This window comes from Corvus cornix, chromosome 6 (genome assembly GCF_000738735.6).
Source record: "Corvus cornix cornix isolate S_Up_H32 chromosome 6, ASM73873v5, whole genome shotgun sequence".
Classification (NCBI taxonomy): Eukaryota; Metazoa; Chordata; class Aves; order Passeriformes; family Corvidae; genus Corvus; species Corvus cornix.
The window spans coordinates 31,951,550-31,971,311 of record NC_046336.1 but is presented as its reverse complement, the minus strand read 5'-3'; the positions used below and the strand labels follow the sequence as shown (position 1 = coordinate 31,971,311).

The window sequence follows — 19,762 nt, the reverse complement described above, 5'->3', positions numbered from 1 at the left end:
TGCTCTCCAAAGGCGTCAGGGCTGCTTCTCCCAAGATGGAACCCCAGGTGTTCCCGAGCGAGGAGGCGCTGCAGAGCTGGCAGGATTTTCTCTCTGCTATACCCACGGTAAAAACCAGCTTCCTTCAAGTGCACCTTTCCTCCACCTTCCTGTGAGGTATTTTTTCCTGCAATTGAATTAACTCTGGTCTTACCACTGCCACTTGGGCAACACCTCAGCTTCCCTGGCAACAGACCAACAACCCCCTAGGTCTGAAGAGCGATAATGGTTCAAATGATTACGAACTTTTTCCCTCCCCTTCCTAGCCAGCACTGCTCCAGTGCTTGGAAAGCTTCCTATGCCAGTTACCCTTTTCAGCTCTTCCAGTCCCTTTGACACCCATTCTCTAGTGAAATAAATTCCATTCTCCTCTCTCCCACAAGAAGACATTTATTACAGATATAACACAGTACTAGCAAAACAGGTGACAGACTTGCAATACCCAAGATCACATTTGACATTTTAAGGGAGGCATTGAGGACAAAGCAGTTAATTGGGGAGATCACACTGGCTCAGAAGAATAAATACCTTTTTCCACTACACATCAGGTATGTTAAGTGTCTTCAAACAGTAAGTTTCTTACATATCTTACATGTCACAAATGCACAAGAAGTTTTATCAATGTGTTTGGGTTGTGTGTTACTGAGCGAGTATTGGGCCTATAGATGCTTTAGAGATCTTGGCTTCTAATGAGCTCCTATGTAGAATGGCTTGGCAAACTTTGAACAAATACAGACAAATCATCTCCGTGCAGTGAAAAAGAAAGCTGAACCGTGTTTAAATACAATAAATTCAAGAAAGAAAAGAAGTAACTTGCTTCCAAATCCCCCACGTTTCCTAAAAGCATGTATGTGAAAAAAAATACTAAGTAAAAAGCTTCAAATTAACTAGTATTTGACCTATGTCATGTTAGCTAAAAGCTGTGCTAGTGTTTCAGTTTGATTTGCAGGTTACATGTGTGAAATGCAGGCTCTAAAACACTACAGCAATGTGTGGGAAGAAACGCAGCTGCTTGGTTGGTGGTGTGGAGGCAGAAAATGGGTGCTGCTCATTTACACAGGTGTGCATTTGCTGGGGGGTGCTGGCAGCAGGAGGAAGAAGCCAGAACAATGCCTTTGCGCCTCCACAGCTTTATGCCGTGGTGCAATTATTACATACAACTTATCAAAAGGGTTTAGGAAAGTCATTACCAAATAAACTAACCTATTCATCTACCTTTCTCCCCTTAAACAAGTAAATGTTTAAATTTGTTCACTAGACCAAGATTACACAGAACTGAATCAGTGTTCATAGGAGTTACAGTACAACCACCTTTATGGAACCATAGTACAACATTTTAAACCGACTGTAGTCTTGAATATGTAATACATCCTTAGGAGTAACTAGTATAAAAAGTATCAACATCAGTGGTTTGAATATAAAAATTTATTTAAAGTCAGAGTATGCAACAAATAAAACCTACAGAAAACAGATTTTCCCATCACAATCTGTTGCTTACCAAATAATATTGTGAAAACACATTCCTTCAGTCATTATAAAGTTCTTAAAATACAAAAGAAATTAAGTTTTGTAAGAAAGTCTAGTAGACCAGAGACTGTTTCTTCCAAGGTGTTTTGCAGAAGCAAAGCTATCCTTCAATACATCCCACGCCATCCTCCTCCACCCATACTGCCTTGCCCATAGTATCCTCCACTATTTCCACTGCCACGACCTGCAAACAATTGACACAAGGTCACGCATACATACCTTAAAAAAAGAAAAAATGGGATGGGTAATACAGAACAATTGACCGAAGATGACAACTTACACTAACAATACGCCAGCACTACTGCTCTTAACCAGCATTTGCTGCAGTAGTACAGCGTGTAAAGTCCCCAAAGATTTAGTTACAAAAAACCACTGCTCCTCCTTCTTTTCTCCCAGCCCAAAGCCCACCACCCTTGCCCCCTGTCTGTCAGACAACAGATATTTACAGTTTCCACTCAAACATTTAAAAGAGAACTTGTACTTACTATATCCGCCCAAGCCATCAGGAGTTCCATATCCGCCACTGTAATTGCTACCCATTCCCATTCTACCAACAGAGCCATAACCTTGATCTGCAAAGCCAGGAGGGCACCATTACAAGCTTGGAACTCAATAGACTTGGCAAAAAAATCAGCTAAGTGTGCAATTGATGCATACCCATTCCATCTCTGCCATAGCCTCCCATTCCAGAGCCACCTCCAGCAGTGGAATTCAGGAATAGTTCAATATATCGATGCTCTGTAAGAAGCAAAAAAAGCCTCACTTTGTATTTTATTTCCCAGACCAGAAGCAGAGATACAAAGCAACTCCCCTCCCCCCTACAGGTAGCAGACAGAAGGCCACGAACAAGCAAGTCTGCAATGTGGTAAATGGGGAAAACCTTAGGGTGGATCTGCTGCTCAAAGCCCTGCTAGAGGCTGGCCAAACGGCAGCATCAGGGAACACGACACTCACGCATGTGATTCTTATCCTTGGACATCGCAGCTACTGCATCCTCATGTGTTACAAATTCCACATCTGCCTCTCCCGTAGCTCTTCCATCTGCTCCAATATCAATGTGAACTCTTATAGGGTTCAATGGTGAGAAAAACTAAGGAAAAAACAAAAACCAAATTGCGTTAATGTAGAATTCAAGGCCAGGTACTTTGTATCCGTTCCCCTGGTTAGTGGTGCATTGCATCAATTCAATGTCATCCTGCCACATAAATTTAACCACTAATTTCTCAAGTATTACTTAGTGAGTGTGGACATTGAACATCAGGTCAACCTACGTTTACAATCCATTATTACTACACAGCTTGGAGCGCTGCAGCTACAGAGCCTGAGGAGCTTTCTCTGAAAGCAAAGATACAAACAACTCCTACCCACACACACTGCTCTAAACAACACAAGTCAAATGCGACACCATCCTGGACAGGAATATAATCAGTTGGTTTTAATTTCGCTCGGCTGCTTCAGATTTCTCAACGCAAGGATTCATTCATGGAATTCAAGAAAAGCTGCCTGTCAATCAGACTGCTCTTCCTCACTGCTCCAGATCAAAGCCTGACTTTTAGCCCTTGTAATAGTCTTTCCCCTAAATGAAACAATCAAACTGACACAAGAAAATACACCTCCATTTAAGTAAACCAACCCACCCACAAAAGAAAACAAACACAAGCTTAAGAATGGAGTTCTGTGTATATAATATATACGTGCAACTAGCAATATAGTCTCTCTCCAAGGACATGCTATGTTAAACCAGGCCTCGTCTCCCAAAAAAACTTCTTCCCCTACAAACAATGCATCTGCACTGACACAAGAACACATTCGCAAAACCCTGCGGATGTGCTTTTATCTATCACCCTGATCTCTTATGAGTAAGGGGAGGGGTACAGTCCTCTCCAAGCCAACACAGCTCTCTACAGCCTTCCCACCCTGTCCCTCCTGAAATAAAGTCTCAGGTCAACAAACAAATACGCAAAACTAAGCAATCTAAGTTTCACATCTTCTGTCATTTTCACAAAATCAGATAAGCTTAAACAAATTCTGAAGGCCTTAAAATGAGGATACTGATTGCAGCAACTGTTGTCTCTGCAATACACCTTTTATGGAAATGAAAAGAGCAAAGAGTGCAAGGATTAACGTTAAATATAGCTTTGCTGACTTCTCTGGTAATCCCACCTCGGACAGTAGCTTTATAAAAGCTCATTCACTTTGTGCAACTCACGTGAAGGGCCATGGCTTTAGTCAGCAGATGTAGCAGTGACTTGAGAACTCTCCCCGAGTTTGGACTAGGACAGATAGGGACATGCACACTGCTGGCATGAGGAAGCCCTTTTCCCCGTGGTACTTACGTTAGCAATATCGTTTTCCGTGGCTCGGAAAGGCAGCCCTCTCATGTGAACAAAATGACCGCCACCATGGAACCCCGACCCTGCATCTCCAGCTCCATAGCCATGTCCTCCCATGCCTATTGGAAAACCCAAACCAAAAAAACCCACACACCTCTAAGATCATGAAAAGCCAAAAGTCATCACTACTCTTTTTCTGAAAGCACTGAATTATACCACTGAATGCACGGTGTTTACACTCCCCATGTATCAACCCAAACCTTACCAGAAGCCCTCCTAAGCAATCTATTTACCTTTTCTTACGATTCCCCAATCCCCTCCCCTTTTTAAACAACCTTCTTTACAAAATAGAATGAAGCTATTATTTCTGTCTTGGAAATACTGTGTCTTGCAACTCAAGTAACAGGAAAACCTTTTTAGACAAACTATTAATTTCTTTTACCTCTCCCATCCCTCATTCTGTCGTCATAGCCGTCGTTTCCATAGCCATAGTTATTATAGCCACCATAATCATCAAAGCCACCATATCCTGTGCAATGGAGAGAAGGAAAGGAACGATCACATTACTGCTCAAAATTCACAGAGAAATGCACACACAACACTCAATTTTGCAGTCTTTGGGCACCCAGCACTTTGCAAACAGCCTCTGCAGACTGTCAAACCTGGATTTCTGAACACGGTGCAAAAATACATTTTTTATATAACAGAGACTAAAACATGCAAACGGAGAGATCAGATTCTGCTGAAAATAGCTCCCTTATTATTTACGTTCATCTTAAATACTAAGCCACACGTTTTGATATATACATACAAGTTTTTTCAGATAAATACATCAAACCTAATGGGCATTACAGCTACTGCCATTTCTTATTTCTTGACAAGTATGTCAGAAACATGAAACTGCCAACAGAACCTGTGTTCATTAGATGAACATACCACCGTCATATCCACCACCTCCTCGACGCATTCTGTCATACATACTTCCACGCCCAGCTCCATAATAACCCCCTCTTCCTCCTAATGGTCTATCATATGGTCCAGGTCGCTGTTGTCCCATCATTCTTCTTGGCATGTCAGAGAATCCTCTGATTTCGCTCTTACTACTTTTGAAGATTTCAATATATCTAATAAAAGAGGATTTTCAAGGTACCAGTAAGAACACAGGCAGAAGCAGTCTGAATTTTACAAAAGGCCATACTACGTTTTCTAGAACTAAATGTACAAGCCAATAGTAGTGACTAGAGATACCATACAACTTAAGTTTCTCCTCAAAACTGTAAGAATCTTAAGTGTATTAAAAAAACCCACTTTACAGTGGCAGAAATTACTATGTGAAAATTCTAGCTGTACAAATTAAGCTTAAAACATGTCTTTCCAGTATGAGAAACATACTGTTGAAAAACAATGTCTGGCTATAGCAGCATTTATCACAAATTACCCTACATAAGAACGATTGAAACAATTTTCTGAGTTTAGCAAACTACCCAGTGCAATACTGTCTCCCCCACCCCCCAAATCTACTGTATTTCCCAAGTTAACTTAGGATCAGTTACAAAAATTCTTAAAAACAGCCAATTCCCCAATGGTCCCCAACCCCCCAAAAGCATTACTGACCCACAACCCCCAAAAAATAAAGATTTAACACCATCCCAAACTCTCCATCCCCACCTGTGCCCTATTCTTTCCTTGTGTTTCCCCAGAGCATTTTCTGCTATCTCCTTTGAAGCAAACTGCACGAAGGCCTCCCCTGTGCTTCTCCCCTGGTAGTCCAGCGTCAATGTTATCCCATTTGGCACGATTTCCAACCCTTTAACCCAAGGACAAATAACCCCGTCAAGGGGAACAGTGTTAAAGGCTGAAACATTCCCATCTGTAGCAAATACTTAAAGCATATCTAAACAACAACAACGAAAAAGAAAACCACCTTGTTTCCCCCATCACCCAACAATTTAAGCCCATGATCTTTCATTAAACATTTATGGATTTAGCCATACTTCTTTTCTGTTTAGACTATGCAAAAATACAACCACCTAAGTTACACGAAGAAAATATAGCTACCAATCAAGCAATTTAACTGATCCAAATGCTAACATTCAGGTTACCCCAATATGCACAGTATGTTTCCCACCTCGACTAAATTAGATATATTCTGTGTTCTACTACATCTGTGGTTATCTATGCTTCATTTACAGAACATAATTCTTACTTAAGACAAACTAATTTAGCACAATCCCTCCCCATCCACCCCATTAACAGGTATTAAACGTGTACAAAACATTACATAAAAGATACAAGAAAACTCTAAAGAAACCCACTACACTCCGACTATACTGGAGGTACCTTGGAAAAACTGAACAATCTCTTCTTTGCTGCAACCAAATGGCAGGCCTCGGAGTCGTACCACTGTTCCGTCATTAGTTGTATCATTGGGCCCATTGTGTTTTCCACTCCAGTCCATCTTTTATTTAATTTAAATCCTAAAAAACCCCAACGAAACAGAAATTAAAAAAACCCACTGAGATTCCATCCATGCTTAAGTTCCTCCCTTAAAAAGAAACCTGGTGGGTTTTGTTTATTTAGATAACTAGCATAATGGATCATGAGCTTTATTTCTGTTCCCGATTTCAAACTTTGCGTCTAAACATATCCCAATGGTATCTAAAGCCCCCACCACGGGGATTTAAGCCCTGCCACTGGGGAGCACCGCGTGGACGGCGGGCAGCACGTGGGCAGGCACGGCACGTGAAGCTCGGCATTTACTAAGAGTACATTTCACATCCGCTCCGTAAAGCTTTCTGGGTTTTTTTTTTTTTGGTTGTTTTTTTTCTTGGAGCGTAACAGTTGAGAAAGGGGCTGGAACCACAGGGCCTTCCTTTGTCTGCCCTCAGCCGGGGGCGGCGGGGAAGTGTGCGTGTGACGAGGGCGTGTTAAGGGGGGGGGCACCGCCACCGTCCCACAAAGGGAGCCGCCATCGCCGCCTCGTCAGGCACGGAGCCATCGCGATCCCGCCTCCCACCGTCCTCCCGACACCGCGGCCCTGACCCCTCGCCTGCTCCTCGCCGCCATTTACCGCGCCTCCCCGGGGCGCCCGCCCCCCGCCTGCCCCGCTACCGCCGTGCCCCCCGTCGCGTCCCGCTGCCCACCTCTTGCCTCGGAGGTGCTGCGCCGCCCAGCCCGTGCACCCTCACCGCCCCAAGACCCCCGCCCACGGCTTTCCTGGGGCCGCCGCCGCCGCCGTCCTCGGCTCCGCCGCTCAAAATGGCGGCCGCGATCGGGAACGAGGCTCCGCACCGCCTCCCCCCTCCCCCGCCCGCGGGCGCGCGCCGGGCCCGACCCGGCGCCGAGCGGGCCCAGAGCTCCCCCCGTCACCACCCCTCGCCCGCGGAACCCTCCCCGGGCGGGCCCCGCCGCCGCTCGCTCGGCCCGCTCGCCCTCTCCGCTCACCGCGAGCCTCTCGCGCACCCCTGGCCTTGCCCCGGCACCCGCTCGCGCTGGGCAGGACGCGCCTCTTCGCTCACTCCCGGCCGTCCGGCGGGCCCCACACCTGCGCAGCGCCCACGGGCAGCGGAGCGTCCGGGCCGCGCGACTATCGCGATACTGGCAGCGCGCGCCGCTTCACACCCGCCTAGGCAGCTCCCGCGCACGCGCGATTCACGGGGGGAAAGCGGGGGGATGGTGGAAGGGAGCGACGGCGCATGCGGGGTAGGGGAGGGGGCGTTCCCGCCCTTTCCTTTCACCGCCTCCTCTGCCGAGGGGCCGCCCGAGCGCGTGCGCGCTCTTCCCTCGGTCACGCGGCCGGCGCCGCTCGTTTTGGCGCCAAGCGGGAGCGCGCGCGGCCCAAGGTGGGGGTGTGGCGCGCGCGTGCCCCGCCATCGCCTCCGGCCGCCATCGCCTCAAGCCCGCGGTGGCGGTGGTCGGTCGTGCTCAGGAGCTTGTGTCCTGCTCAGCGTGTCCTTCTCCCCGGGCGCAGCTTTGGGAGGGAGTGAGGATGAGGAAGGTTGCCCGGTGTGGGCGTACGCAATGGCTGCCCACGTCTCCTCAGCAAACCTGCCGAGCCGGGCAGGACCCCGCCTCCTTCAGTGCGGGGCAGACTGGGCCGGGCGCTGTGGTGAAGGGGCGCGTTGAAAAGTTCGGTGGCTAGTGGTGAGGGCGGCTAAAATGTGTGTTTTAATTAAAAAAAAAAAAATCAGTGCAGAGCGCCGGGGGCCTAGGAAGGAGTCTCAATCCGTGTCGGCACTAGGAAGTGACGGGATGGGCCGCTGACTCCTCCTGCCCTCAGGGAAACATTAACTTGGAGTTCTGCTGTTCATTGGGGTAAAAAAGGTTAGAGAGTACCTTGCAGAACATAGCCTGCGGCTAGACAGGTGCACAGGACAATGCAAATCCCAATTTTTACGGTTGATGCATTTACAAACCGGCCATTTTCTGGAAATCCTGCGGCAGTTTGTCTGCTTGAAAATGTAAGTTTAAAAAGCCTCAACTGTTTTCTGAGGTACTGCAATGACATTTGCTATTCTGTACTTGGACTGAGTGCTCAGCATTGCATTAGTCTTTGCTTTCTTTACTCGGGAATTCTGCTTTCAAGACTTGTTTGCTGTGGCTCCAGAATACAGAGAAATTAGCATAGGGGTGCTCTTCTTTTTTTTCATCAAAACGATATCATACAAGACAACATTTGAATTTTTTGTGGGCTTTAAAAAATATTTTATTAAGGAATAGGCTGGATTTCTTTTGAAGTAAGTAAAAAAGTGGCTTAATTTCTTCAAGAATGATTCAGAATAAAGATTCTGAAGAATTAAGAAGGATTCAGAGTGAAATCTGAAAAGTAATGCTGTAAAACAGGAGGATTAAACTGTGAGGTTTGGTTTTGGTGTGGGTTTTCTCCCTTTTTTTTCTTTCATTTTTCCTCTTTCTCTGGAAAGAAAAAGAACAGATACTGACCTGGGTATGAGTCTTTTACCATTAGTGTGTTGGGTTCAGCTTTGGCCAAATTTAAACAGCCAGTTTATATTGCTTCAGTGTTGCGTGGTAGTTTTCTTGCAGTTGACAGTAGTTATCCTCCTCATCTGGGTGTTGTGAACAGTTGATACTAACTGGTTCTGATTTCTACCAAAAATAATTATTAAGATGGATTAGAAATTTATAAAAGCCTTGTATTGTTTGTATTGTAACTCCTGATAAGAATTGTAAATATGAAAATATATGTAAAGCAGCCAATGGCAATGGCTTGTAATGATAATATGAATCCTTTCTAGATGTTCCTAAGTCTGTCTAAATCTCATTGCCTACTTACCAGGTCAGCTAAAGGTGTGACTGGGAATGTCTCTCTTTGGTGGTATTTTTGGCCCCATAAAATCTACATACTCTCAAAATGATCTCTGCTTTGAAATTATGAGTTTCTAATTGCATTTTTTATATTAATTTTACTTTATTCCGTTAAGATATCTTGAGGCCTACTTACTTGCATGATGACTTTGGAATGCAGACATTTAAAAATTTTTTCTACAATTCCTGGAAGTAGAGGCTTTAGTGTCACAGCTAAAGCTGAGATCCTAATTCAGCGTTTTATTCTAAGCTTCAAGAAAGTGTGATGCAGCCATGCAAAACAACTGTTCTCTGCTCCCTCCAGAGTCTCAGCAGATGCTTTACAGAAAAAATCGGGAGAAATGCAAGAATGGCAAAACCAGCCCTTTCTGTGTTTCAGAGGTGCCACAGGATGGCAGTGTTTCAATAAAGTTTCGTGTTATTAAAAAGAGTTATTTTTAACAACATTTTTACTGGTCTTTGTTCTGGTTTAGGACCTTTACAGTAACTGACAGAACTCTTACTGGGATAAAGGGAATGTAACTGTACTGTAAAATGTTAGAATGTTGTTTAACCGCATAGAATTCAGTCTGCAAGTACAGCTCTAGTGTACTGATCAGTTACTGGTTTGTATCTGTAGTATGGGATTATTGACTGAAAAGGATTAGTTATTAAGGGAAGTAAATAAAGTTAAAAGGGAAAATTTTTATCTCTTAGAGAGCGACCGGGTCCCTTTAGTACTTTGTTTCACTTGAATTTCAGTATTTTAAAGATCAGATTCTCAAACCTGGCCAGTCATCATAACTGTGGGGAAAGAGCAGTGGAACATGGGCCAAGGAGAATGTTATACAATCCCTGGGGCTTGGGTGTCTTGGGATCAGTGTTCACTGGCTTAAATCACAGGCACTTAGTGAGCTTCAGCAGTTTTTAAAATTTTTTTTCTAGTTTATCTGTTCTCAGCTCCTACGGAGGGAGCATATTGTTCCTGTTTTTGAAGAGTAGTGTCGTGGGCACAGCAGTAAGGGCTGAGCAGCCGGCTTGGCCTTTGCCAGCACTACAGGCCTCTTGCTGGCAAGGATTTTTCAGAGTTGTAAAAAGAAAGTTGTAGTTCTTTTTAGGTTATGTAATAACAACTTCTCTGTGTGACTTTAACAACAACCAAAAGAGATTTGTGTTCCTGGAAAGACTGAGTTTAGTTTTTAGGTGATTTTGTTTTCTACATAGTCCAAGAATTTGTAAACTAATAGGGCAGATATTAGAAATTGCTGTGTACCACAATTATTATCCCATTTTTATGCTTAAAGTTTTTTTTACTCTCAGAAAGTATTTTGAATTAAAACTCAATCTATGTTTTATTATAATAGAAAATTAAATGACTGCATTTTTTAGCCTGCTCTTGATTGGATTTGTTATTAAATCCCTAGGACTTGGATGAAGATTTGCACCAAAAAATTGCAACAGAAATGAACCTTTCAGAAACAGCTTTCATCAGAAAACTGAAACCTGAAGATGACTTTACCAAAAGTTAGTGGTTCTGTTTACTCTCCAAAATATCTAACAAAGGAATAGGAGGACACTGTGGGTACATTTATAAGGAATGGTGCTAATTTTTAAGACAGCAAACCAAAGTCTTGAAGTTGCGATGTATCTTAAGATTATAATAAGGCTATTGCAGGTGGATTCTTGAAAGTATTTGTGCTCAAATTTATTTTACAATATAAACATACTTATTCATAATTCAGACCATTTGTTTTAGTGCCTTTTATTAAATAAGCAAGTTGTCTATAGACAGTCTCCTAAAAATGCTGTGCAGACATCTTTCAATTAGTATTTCCCTTATTACTAATAATAACCTGAAATAATTCCTTATACAATCAGAAGAATAGAGATGGAATATGCTCATTCCATATGCACAGGACTGCAAAGTGAGTAGAATCTGGCTTGGCTGTTCAGAGAATCATTGCTGGGGCATCTATAATGTTATTTGAGTTTGTCATGAAGTCTCATAAGATGTCTGTGCAGCCAGTACTGGAAAATGCAGATTTCCAACAAAGCTGAGATTTCTGAAGTGGTCCAAATCTTACACATTAGGCTGCTCCTTTGATTGGTTTAAATGGAGGGAGTTTTGGTGTTTGTTGGTAGGGCATGTGGATATGTTGGGAGAGGAACTGGAGAGACACGGGGCAAGACAGAAAACGTCAGACAGATTCAGAATTTGTTCAGACTCACTCTGTGGATTCATTTTCAGCTGAATCATTTTGCTGAATCTGCTCACTTGGCAGTTGTGTGGTGGAATGAGCCAAGGGGCTGGGACTCCACTAGTCTGGACCTAGACTGCAGATTAAGGAGTTATGTTTATCATCTTTGTTGTTTGATAGATTGTTCAGGGAGCGGTACAGTCACTGTAATTAAAAATATTAAGGATAGTAGTAACTATAATTGCTTGCTGCTGTTGTTAATAAATTGGAATTTGTTTTAGGGTTAGACTAATCGCTTGGAGCAAGAAGGGATAATACTTTCCATTTTTCATGTTAGCACTTTGCCAATATGTTTAACACATTTATTTTCAAGTCATCCTTATCTGACAGGATACAAAATGCCAACTTCTTTATCATTAAAGTGGTTTTGATCTAATGGACTAGCTTGTGGCCTCAGACCCACACAGCTGCCCAAGAGGTGCACAAGTTCTTTCAAAAAAATTTAGTCACTCGGCTACACCTGAGACTGGCTGTGTTGAGGGGTGGTGGGAGTGAACCAGGAACATCAGAATGCCATTTATCATCTGCTTCTGGAACATTAATTGGTGTGGTGAGGGCTCCTGGATACAGTGTATGTTTTTGCAGGCATTTGTGATCAGTATGTTTAATTTAATATTAATTAAAGAAAAAACCAAACCAATCAACTCCGTTATTTTAGGGACACGTGAATTTATGAGATTACTCAATGTCCTCTCAGTCCGAGTCCAGCTGTATGTCTGAGCATCCAGGCAGGTGTTCTGGGTCACAGAGCTGTCTGTCTCCACTCAGGCATGGGCATGGATCCTTCATGTGCTCTTGCTCCCAGCTGCAGTTTCCACTTGGAGCAGTGCATTAACAAGTGGAGCAGGCTCACAGCTGGGGGCTGGGCCCCCCCTCACAGCACTTCACTGCTGTGGCCGTTAGTTTCCACCACAAGGTTTTATTGGGTTCCTATTTGTTTTCATTAGAGGGGACTGACTTTAATGCATTAATTTTCTGCAGTGGCAATTACAAGACTGGATTTAAAAAAAAAAGTATCATTTGTTTCTTTTCCACTTTTAGTTGCATTTGTGTGGTAATTATTCACTTGAAATGCATGTGCAAAAGTTACAGGAAATCAAGTATTGTTCATGTGTGTTCCAAATTTTTTAAACGGCAAATAGAAATATGATTTCTAGTGAAATGAAGGGTGAGTAGACATTAGAGACTTTTATCAGACTTGAGTAGTGGTTTAAGCAAAATAATTCATAACTGAGCTAGCTCCAATACAGGTTCCATTATACCAACAAGAGCATTTATAACCTCTAAATGGTAACCCAGCCTCCAGGTGTATAGAGATCATGACTATGCCTTTTCAGGATTTCATAATACACAAGGGCATAGAGGCTTTATCTTCTAAATAAGACCTATTTAGGAAAAAGAAAAATCTCTGCAGCATGCAAAGGTTGTTGACCTGATTCAAAAGGGATAGCTATTCTGCAAAATCAGTGCAAAATGGGTACCTAAAAGTGTGTTTAGGACCAAAACTGATTGTAACATGCATTTTGATTAACTGAAACATCATCACTCTATGTATGTTGAGACAAAATGAAGAAATAGACTTCTTCCACTTCACAGCACTAAATAGACTCTATTTTTTCAAGGTTCCTGCTTTGGGCTCAGATGGTTCACCCCAGCCAATGAAGTTCCTCTTTGTGGTCATGCAACTCTTGCATCAGCTGCTGTGTTATTTCACGTACAAAGTATGTTTACAGACTATGCATTACTGTAACTTTTTAGAACATTTACTTCTAATTAACATCTCCATTTTCTACAAAAAGGCAATTGAACATTCAGAACATTTATGGAACACAAATGGAGATACCCTGGGTATTGCCTTTTACAACTGCTCTGTCGTTACAAGGCTGTAGTCTGATGCCTACCTTCTGATTTCAATGCCCTACTATTACTCTTGTTTAAGAAAAGTGCCAAGTATGCGAATGTCACCTGGGAGAGGTACAGTAGGATTTGATGAATAGGGAATATTGCTCTTTCTGTTAAAAGGACATTCTCATTCATTCTAGGCATGTGCAGGAAGGATTCCGTGACCATTGCTGTGTTTATTAGCCTCAGCAGATTTATTGAGTTAGTTGGGAATTTTGCCCAGAATACAGACTTACTCTAGATATATTTGAGCTGCATAACTAACTTTTTCTGAGTATACTGAGCTACTCCTAGGGCTATAATAATTTAGATTAAAATTCTTATGTTTGATAATGTTGCGATGTTTTCTCTCCAGAAAATACAAATTCAGTTCTCACATTTGTGACACTGAGTGGGGAATTAAAGGCCAGACAAGTGAAAGATCATATTGTCCTGGACTTGCCGCTTTACGCAGCCTACCCCCAGGTCAGTCAAAATTTTATTCATGATAGGTTTTCAAGGAAAGTATGTGTTTGTATTGTATGTAGGTATATGTGTCTGTCTATAGTTGCATAGATAGATACATATATATTCCATTTTTTACAGTGTGTTTTTTTTTTTCTTCAGGAACTTAAGGAAGTAGAAGAATTAATAAAGGTAAAAAAAGAATCTATCAGTTGTCTTAGAAAAACATTCATAATAGCTTTGCTTATTTTTATATATTAAAATGGCTAAAAAATGGTGACAAGGCACTGCCTGATGTACTCCTGAATTTGAAACACCAAACTTCAAAGCTCTGAGTAATGACTCAGTAGGTCAGGGAATGTAATTCTCCAAAATGCTGCAGCTGAACCTGTGTCTCCCATTACCATTGACTGAAGTGTCAATATTTATTTCAATGGCATTTTCAGCCTTTTGTGTGCATTAGGGGGCAGTCTGTGTTCTTGCACTCCTCTAGATCCTGGATTTTTTTTCCAAGTAGACATATATGGAGCTTGTAACTGAGCCATATCCATTAATGCACTTGGTGCATTTGCTTGTCTTGCTTGCAGGAACTTGAGGGTTGCATGGAAGACTTTGCATAAGCCCTCTTCTAGCAGGGAATGTGCTTCACAGAAATGCTAAGGAAATAATATTTTATATTCAAGTGATGATGGTTTTTTTCTCTGTCTTCTTTACATTTTCCACCAGGCAGCCGTTGGTGACATGATTGTTCAAGATCTCTGTTACTCTCCTGACACAAAGAAACTCTTAGTCCGCCTCAGTGATACTTACGAAAGGTGTCTTACGCTTTTTCAGTTTTCTCAATCAAGAGTGCAGAAATTGAGTTGGCTTGTTTAATCTCTATTCCTTACACACTAGGCTCTTCTATCTAGTTTTAAATCAGGTGGAGATTAAAACCCTCTGTTTTAAATTTCTGTGTAAAGTGGTTATTTTATTTTTTAATATGAACTTATTGAAGCTGCAAGCTGAGTAAGATCATTCTGAAATCTGTCTTCAAGAGAAGGAGATGTAGGAAACAGTTTAAATGATGGTGTATTTTTCCCATCCATCTGAGTCCAAAAATGATCCAGTAACCTAGCAGGAAGTTAGGAGTCCTGCTTCAGTTCAGGGCACATTGACAGAATGCCAGGGATTCTTACTTCCATTGGACTGTAATCTGCTTACACATGCTTAAGAGCCCCATAAGTAGCTTTAGAGAGGAAATTCCAATTCAAATTAGTCCAAAGCATTTGTTAATCTCAGCTGAATTTCATTGTTAATTCAAGTATGATTTAGGTATTTACTGCTGAAACACAACTTCTTTAATCAGGCCAAATTACTATAATTATGAACTTGAAGTTTGGCCTAATTCATGGTTAAAGTCTGAGGTAATGGGGAGAAATATTCTCAGCTGAGTACTTGCTATTTTCATTCTTTCAGACTGTTTTGTACGGAGGTATCAGACAGTTGTAGACTGCTTTAGAATGCCATGAAGACCTGAATGATTTAGTTATTTGCTTGCTCTGAAAGGAGGTGGAACACTTGGTACATTCTGTAGTGAGGCAATAATTCTTTCAATGATTAAAATGTTGAAACAAAGTGTGATTTTTCTTTTTTTTTTTTTGGTGCCTAATATTTCAGGGTGCTCTGTTTCAGAAATAAATAGGAAATGCATGGCTTGAGCATTTTTCCAGAGTTCACTCAGTGTATTAGATTCAGGGTAATTTTCTGTCAAATACCATTGGGAGGACAATGCTAGGAATCTTATCTCACCTAATATTTTAGGGCTGGTTTTGAATTATAGAGAAGATGATTCTATAGCTTTATTTTTCTTTTCAATACTTACATTCATGTAAAATGAAGAATATGGGCTATTAAAATGTAATAATTATATTCAAGGTCTGTGTTGGAAGAATTGAAAGTGAGTGCACAACACTTTTTGTCAGCTGAAAAGACCGGAAAAGTGAAAGGACTCATACTCACTGTTAAGGGAAATTCCAGTGGAAAAGGCCATGATTTTTACTCCAGATATTTTGCACCTTGGTATGGAGTTCTGGAAGACCCTGTTACAGGTATGTGTTTGTATGATAAGCAACTCATACTTTTGTTTCAGTTCAGTTCAAAGGTTCTTACTAAAATCCATTAATCTGTTTTTGTACTCTGGAGTCTCTTATAAATTACTGGTTTATATAGATAGAAGGAGTGCTTGTCAAAATCTTTCATGACTGAGGCCAACTCATTCAGAAAAAATCAAATCAGCTTCTTGCTGTCATTAGGCCACATATTCTTGTGTCTTTCTCAGATCTTTTTCCCTCAAGTATTCCAGTTAGAGAAAAGTGAAAGACTAGGTCAGTATTGGATGAGTATTGCAGTGGAAATTTATATCCACTTCTGTTGGTGTTTTTTTTTTTGTTTTGTTTTGTTTTGTGGTGGTGGTTTGGATTTTTTGTTTGTTTGGGGGTTTTTTCCTACGTATTTCAGCTGAGATCTTCTCTAGTTTCATGACACTTAACTGTTTCTGTTCTCAGGCCTTTGAGAACTCAGCTAGCTGTGCACTTAGGGCAGCAAGATGTGTTACTGTCTGTTGTGTGATGCACTCGGTGTGGTGATGATTGCCTAAGGATGGTGTTCTTTGCTTAGGTACCATTTCATTACAGGTTAATTATTAGTCAGCTGAGAGTTGTGGCTAATGATGATGCCCTCATCTAAGCAAGATTTCCATTGAAGCTAGATGATGTGGAAGTAATACTGCTTTGCCATAAATAATTGAAATTCTAAAGCCTTAAGTTCTGTCTGCTGTGCAAACTCCTAGGTTTTTATACTCTAAACACATGTGGCCCTTGATTGATGATATTTACATTTTGACTATGCTTGCTCTGTAAAGTAGTGTTTATAATTTAATTCTCTACTTTGTTTTCCAATTTCTTTTAAGGATCTGCACATGCTGTTTTAAGCAGCTACTGGTCAGAGCAGCTGGGGAAGAAGGAAATGCTTGGTAAGATAAACTGTTTTATTGCAAAGCTGTCAATTTATGTAAATCTACTAACTAGTAAAGGAAAGGTTGTATTACTACTGCAATCCAAACTGTAGCAATAACTCCCTATCCATTTCCTCAAGATGAATAGAATATTATGTAATATTTTGTGTGTGAGATAATCTTTGAGAAATTGCTTTCTTTCCTGTCCACCACCATGACACACCATGCCCTGGGGTGTTTGAAGTGTTGACTTCTGGATCATAACTCTCTGCAGTTAGTTTTTGATCTTGGCTTTTGGACTTTAGTTCTCATGGCCTTTCGTCATAACTGAAGCTTGGTGAACCTCAGTTGATGTTTTTTATGTGTTTTGATTCAATCAATGAGATATGCTTATTAGATCACATCTTTGTTATTAAGCAAGAAACTTAAGAACCTGGTGGAAAAAAATCAAGAGAAACCGTTAATATATGACAATGCTAGATGAAGAGGTATTAGGTGACTCCTGGCTTCTCATGTTTCTAGTGCTTTGCCAGAGAACAGAAGAACAAGGGAAACAATACAAAATACCCTCGTCCCCTACCTGGTTCCCCAAGAGGGGACCCAGGACAATTCTGCACACAAGCCTTTGGTCACATTTAGTTTAGAACAGAGGTTGGATACTTGATCTAATAAGGTTCTTTGTCCATAAAAGTAAACACTTTTCTGAACAAACAGCTACCCTGAATATAAGCCTTCATGTATTTGGTCAAATGAATCTCAAAATGGATTTTCTTGAGGATGGAAGGTCTGTAAAGGATCCATCATGATCAAGACCTTTTCCATCATGGTCTGAAGGAAAGGTTTAACATTCTGTCCCAAAGATCTTGCATTTGCATTTACACCACACAATAATCTGTGATAGCTTAAATAATCTTGGGAGGTGGGGGGGGAAATCTCAACGTATTTTCTGAAGATGAAAAGTGCCTTTGGTTATGTGTCCTTACGGACTCAGAAGATTTCGACATTTTGGATGTTAGTGTGGAATTTAAACTCTCCATGCCATCTATAGACACTACTTCTTTAAGTACTCAGACTGGAATTCTGTCTGCACTTACAATTGGCACTTTCTACCTGTTTTGCATTTTCATGTATTTTGTGTGTACTGTCCCATTACCACTTTAGAGAAACTAGCTCAAGCAGCCAAGGCAATTAATGCTGTAATTAGTTTCTTTAATGTGTCTAGCACAAAAACAGTCCTATCTGTCCATAAGACAGGTTTGTGTTGGTTTTTTTAAAATTCATATTCCATGCATATATGTCCTCAAACTTCTTCTATGGTAGAAATCATACAAAACTGTTTTAAATAGGACAAGTTAATTTGATATATGTTTATGAGAAATAACTTTTCCTTACATGTGTCTGTCTGAGGGGTATCAGGTAGTACTTGGCAAATTCTATTGCTAATGAGATTATTTGGAAAAGATAGCTGGCATTCACGGACATTCCATATCACCAAATATTAATAAATAAGAGGATCTTTGGACTTTTTAGAAACCTCTGGGGTAGCTTCTGTAATATCCGATACTTTTTATTGCAAGAGTAAAGGAAGAATTTCTTCCATAAAATGAAGGATCTGTTAGTTCCCAAACAGATTACATACAAAATAATATAAAAATGAGGAACATTAAATCTATTGTCAGATCTCTCTGGCTATTGAGACCTTTAGGAAGAGGTCAGCTGCAGCTCCGCTGAAGCATCAGACTTAATTTCCTGTGTTTGGGTTCTCTTCCTACTTTTTTTAGACTGACTTGTCAAAAAACAACCACCCCCACTAACTACAAAGAGAATTTTCCAGTACTTTTACATGGTGAAATACTTTATGATCTTTCTTGAAGCTGGGTACGTGTCCTTGAGTTTAAGCTGCAGGTTAAATCAGGGCTTTGTATCAGTCCTTGCCTTTCTTTCATTTGAGGAGTCTCTGCAATGTATGAAAATTATAATCTCTCATATGAGATATATAGACTTTCACAGTTGCTAATGGATGCAGGGTATAACAACTGTGTACCAGCCCTTCACATTGTTTTCATATTTCTAAGGTAACATTTATAAATGTGCATAAGGAATTCCATATAACCAAACAAATTAGGGAGGACTTCTCAAATTATTGTGATGAGAAAGGGTTTATCGAGGACAGTTTTTAATCTCAGGTTAAGATAGGGGAATCTTGCTATACCTGTTTACTTCACACAAGTGTATTAATTTGTGGGGAAATTTTTGTCTTGTTACTGCTTTTAACTTTTCTGATTTCTTCCAGTATAGAACAAGTTTATAGCATTTAAGAGTTGTTTTTTGGGGGGCAGAAACTAAACAAAAATTACCACCACCATTACCAACGACAACAAAACACATAAAAAGACAGAAGCTGTTGCTTCGTTAAGGTACAATAAATCTACCTGTATTTAAGTTTTTGCTAATTTGAATTCTTATGAAGTCAAGAGTTTTGATTGCAGCTTTCATCTTTTCCAAGTAATCTCAACATATAGATTGACAACATCAGGTTTATGCACAAGTGTAATATTTCTTCAAAGGAGAGGTGTTTCCCTCTATCAATCACCAGATTTATCCACCTTCTTTCTTAGAATAAAAAAACGTTTTGGAGATCTTAATTTCACCTACGTAAGGAACAAGTGTTTCTTTCAGCATTCCTCTATAGGGTTTAGGAATTTAAAAAAAATACGACTTTTTTAAAAAAATAAATATTGTTACAAGAGTGTCATTTCTTCCTAAGTTGATGTCATTGATGACGTTATGAAGAAATTCCATTAGTCCTTAAATTCTGTAAGCAGTGGTTGTTGAGCTACATCTAGGCTGGTAAGGAGCTCCAACACAGCAGGATAATGTTAGTACACGGCCACCAGCTGATGTGTGAATGCAGGGGTGTGTGACACTGTGATATCAGCATACTCAATCTCACAGGCCTT

General features: G+C 40.9%; 2 protein-coding genes across 11 annotated transcripts in view; one reads left to right on the top strand and one right to left on the bottom strand.

Annotated features, from left to right (window-relative positions):
- Positions 1-411: 411 nt before the first annotated feature.
- On the bottom strand, positions 412-7,557 carry HNRNPH3 (heterogeneous nuclear ribonucleoprotein H3). 9 transcript variants are annotated; one of them, XM_039554248.1, is made up of 10 exons: positions 7,344-7,557; positions 6,240-6,376; positions 5,568-5,706; positions 4,881-5,023; positions 4,342-4,428; positions 3,903-4,030; positions 2,521-2,656; positions 2,224-2,304; positions 2,052-2,138; positions 412-1,750 (listed from the first exon to the last, which is right to left on the bottom strand). In XM_039554248.1, exons 2-10 carry the CDS (start codon positions 6,355-6,357, stop codon positions 1,674-1,676), a joined length of 996 nt encoding a protein of 331 aa, XP_039410182.1. In that variant the 5' UTR covers positions 6,358-6,376; positions 7,344-7,557; the 3' UTR covers positions 412-1,673. The 9 variants fall into 9 exon arrangements, with proteins under 9 accessions (XP_039410182.1, XP_039410180.1, XP_039410177.1 ...); XM_039554246.1 differs by having other exon boundaries at positions 4,836-5,023; positions 7,362-7,557; XM_039554243.1 differs by having other exon boundaries at positions 4,836-5,023; positions 7,344-7,556.
- A 149-nt stretch (positions 7,558-7,706) lies between these two features.
- The window catches only part of PBLD (phenazine biosynthesis like protein domain containing), a 31,893-nt gene continuing 19,837 nt past the window's right edge, over positions 7,707-19,762 (top strand). Inside the window, exons 1-8 of one of the 2 annotated variants that reach the window (XM_010400751.4) lie at positions 7,707-8,359; positions 10,628-10,727; positions 13,084-13,182; positions 13,719-13,828; positions 13,970-13,999; positions 14,534-14,622; positions 15,725-15,897; positions 16,758-16,820. In XM_010400751.4, the coding sequence (XP_010399053.2) occupies positions 8,276-8,359; positions 10,628-10,727; positions 13,084-13,182; positions 13,719-13,828; positions 13,970-13,999; positions 14,534-14,622; positions 15,725-15,897; positions 16,758-16,820 (748 nt within the window). In that variant the 5' untranslated portion in view covers positions 7,707-8,275. The remainder of the gene's footprint in view (positions 8,360-10,627; positions 10,728-13,083; positions 13,183-13,718; positions 13,829-13,969; positions 14,000-14,533; positions 14,623-15,724; positions 15,898-16,757; positions 16,821-19,762) is intronic. The other variant, XM_020583884.2, reaches the window with a different exon arrangement.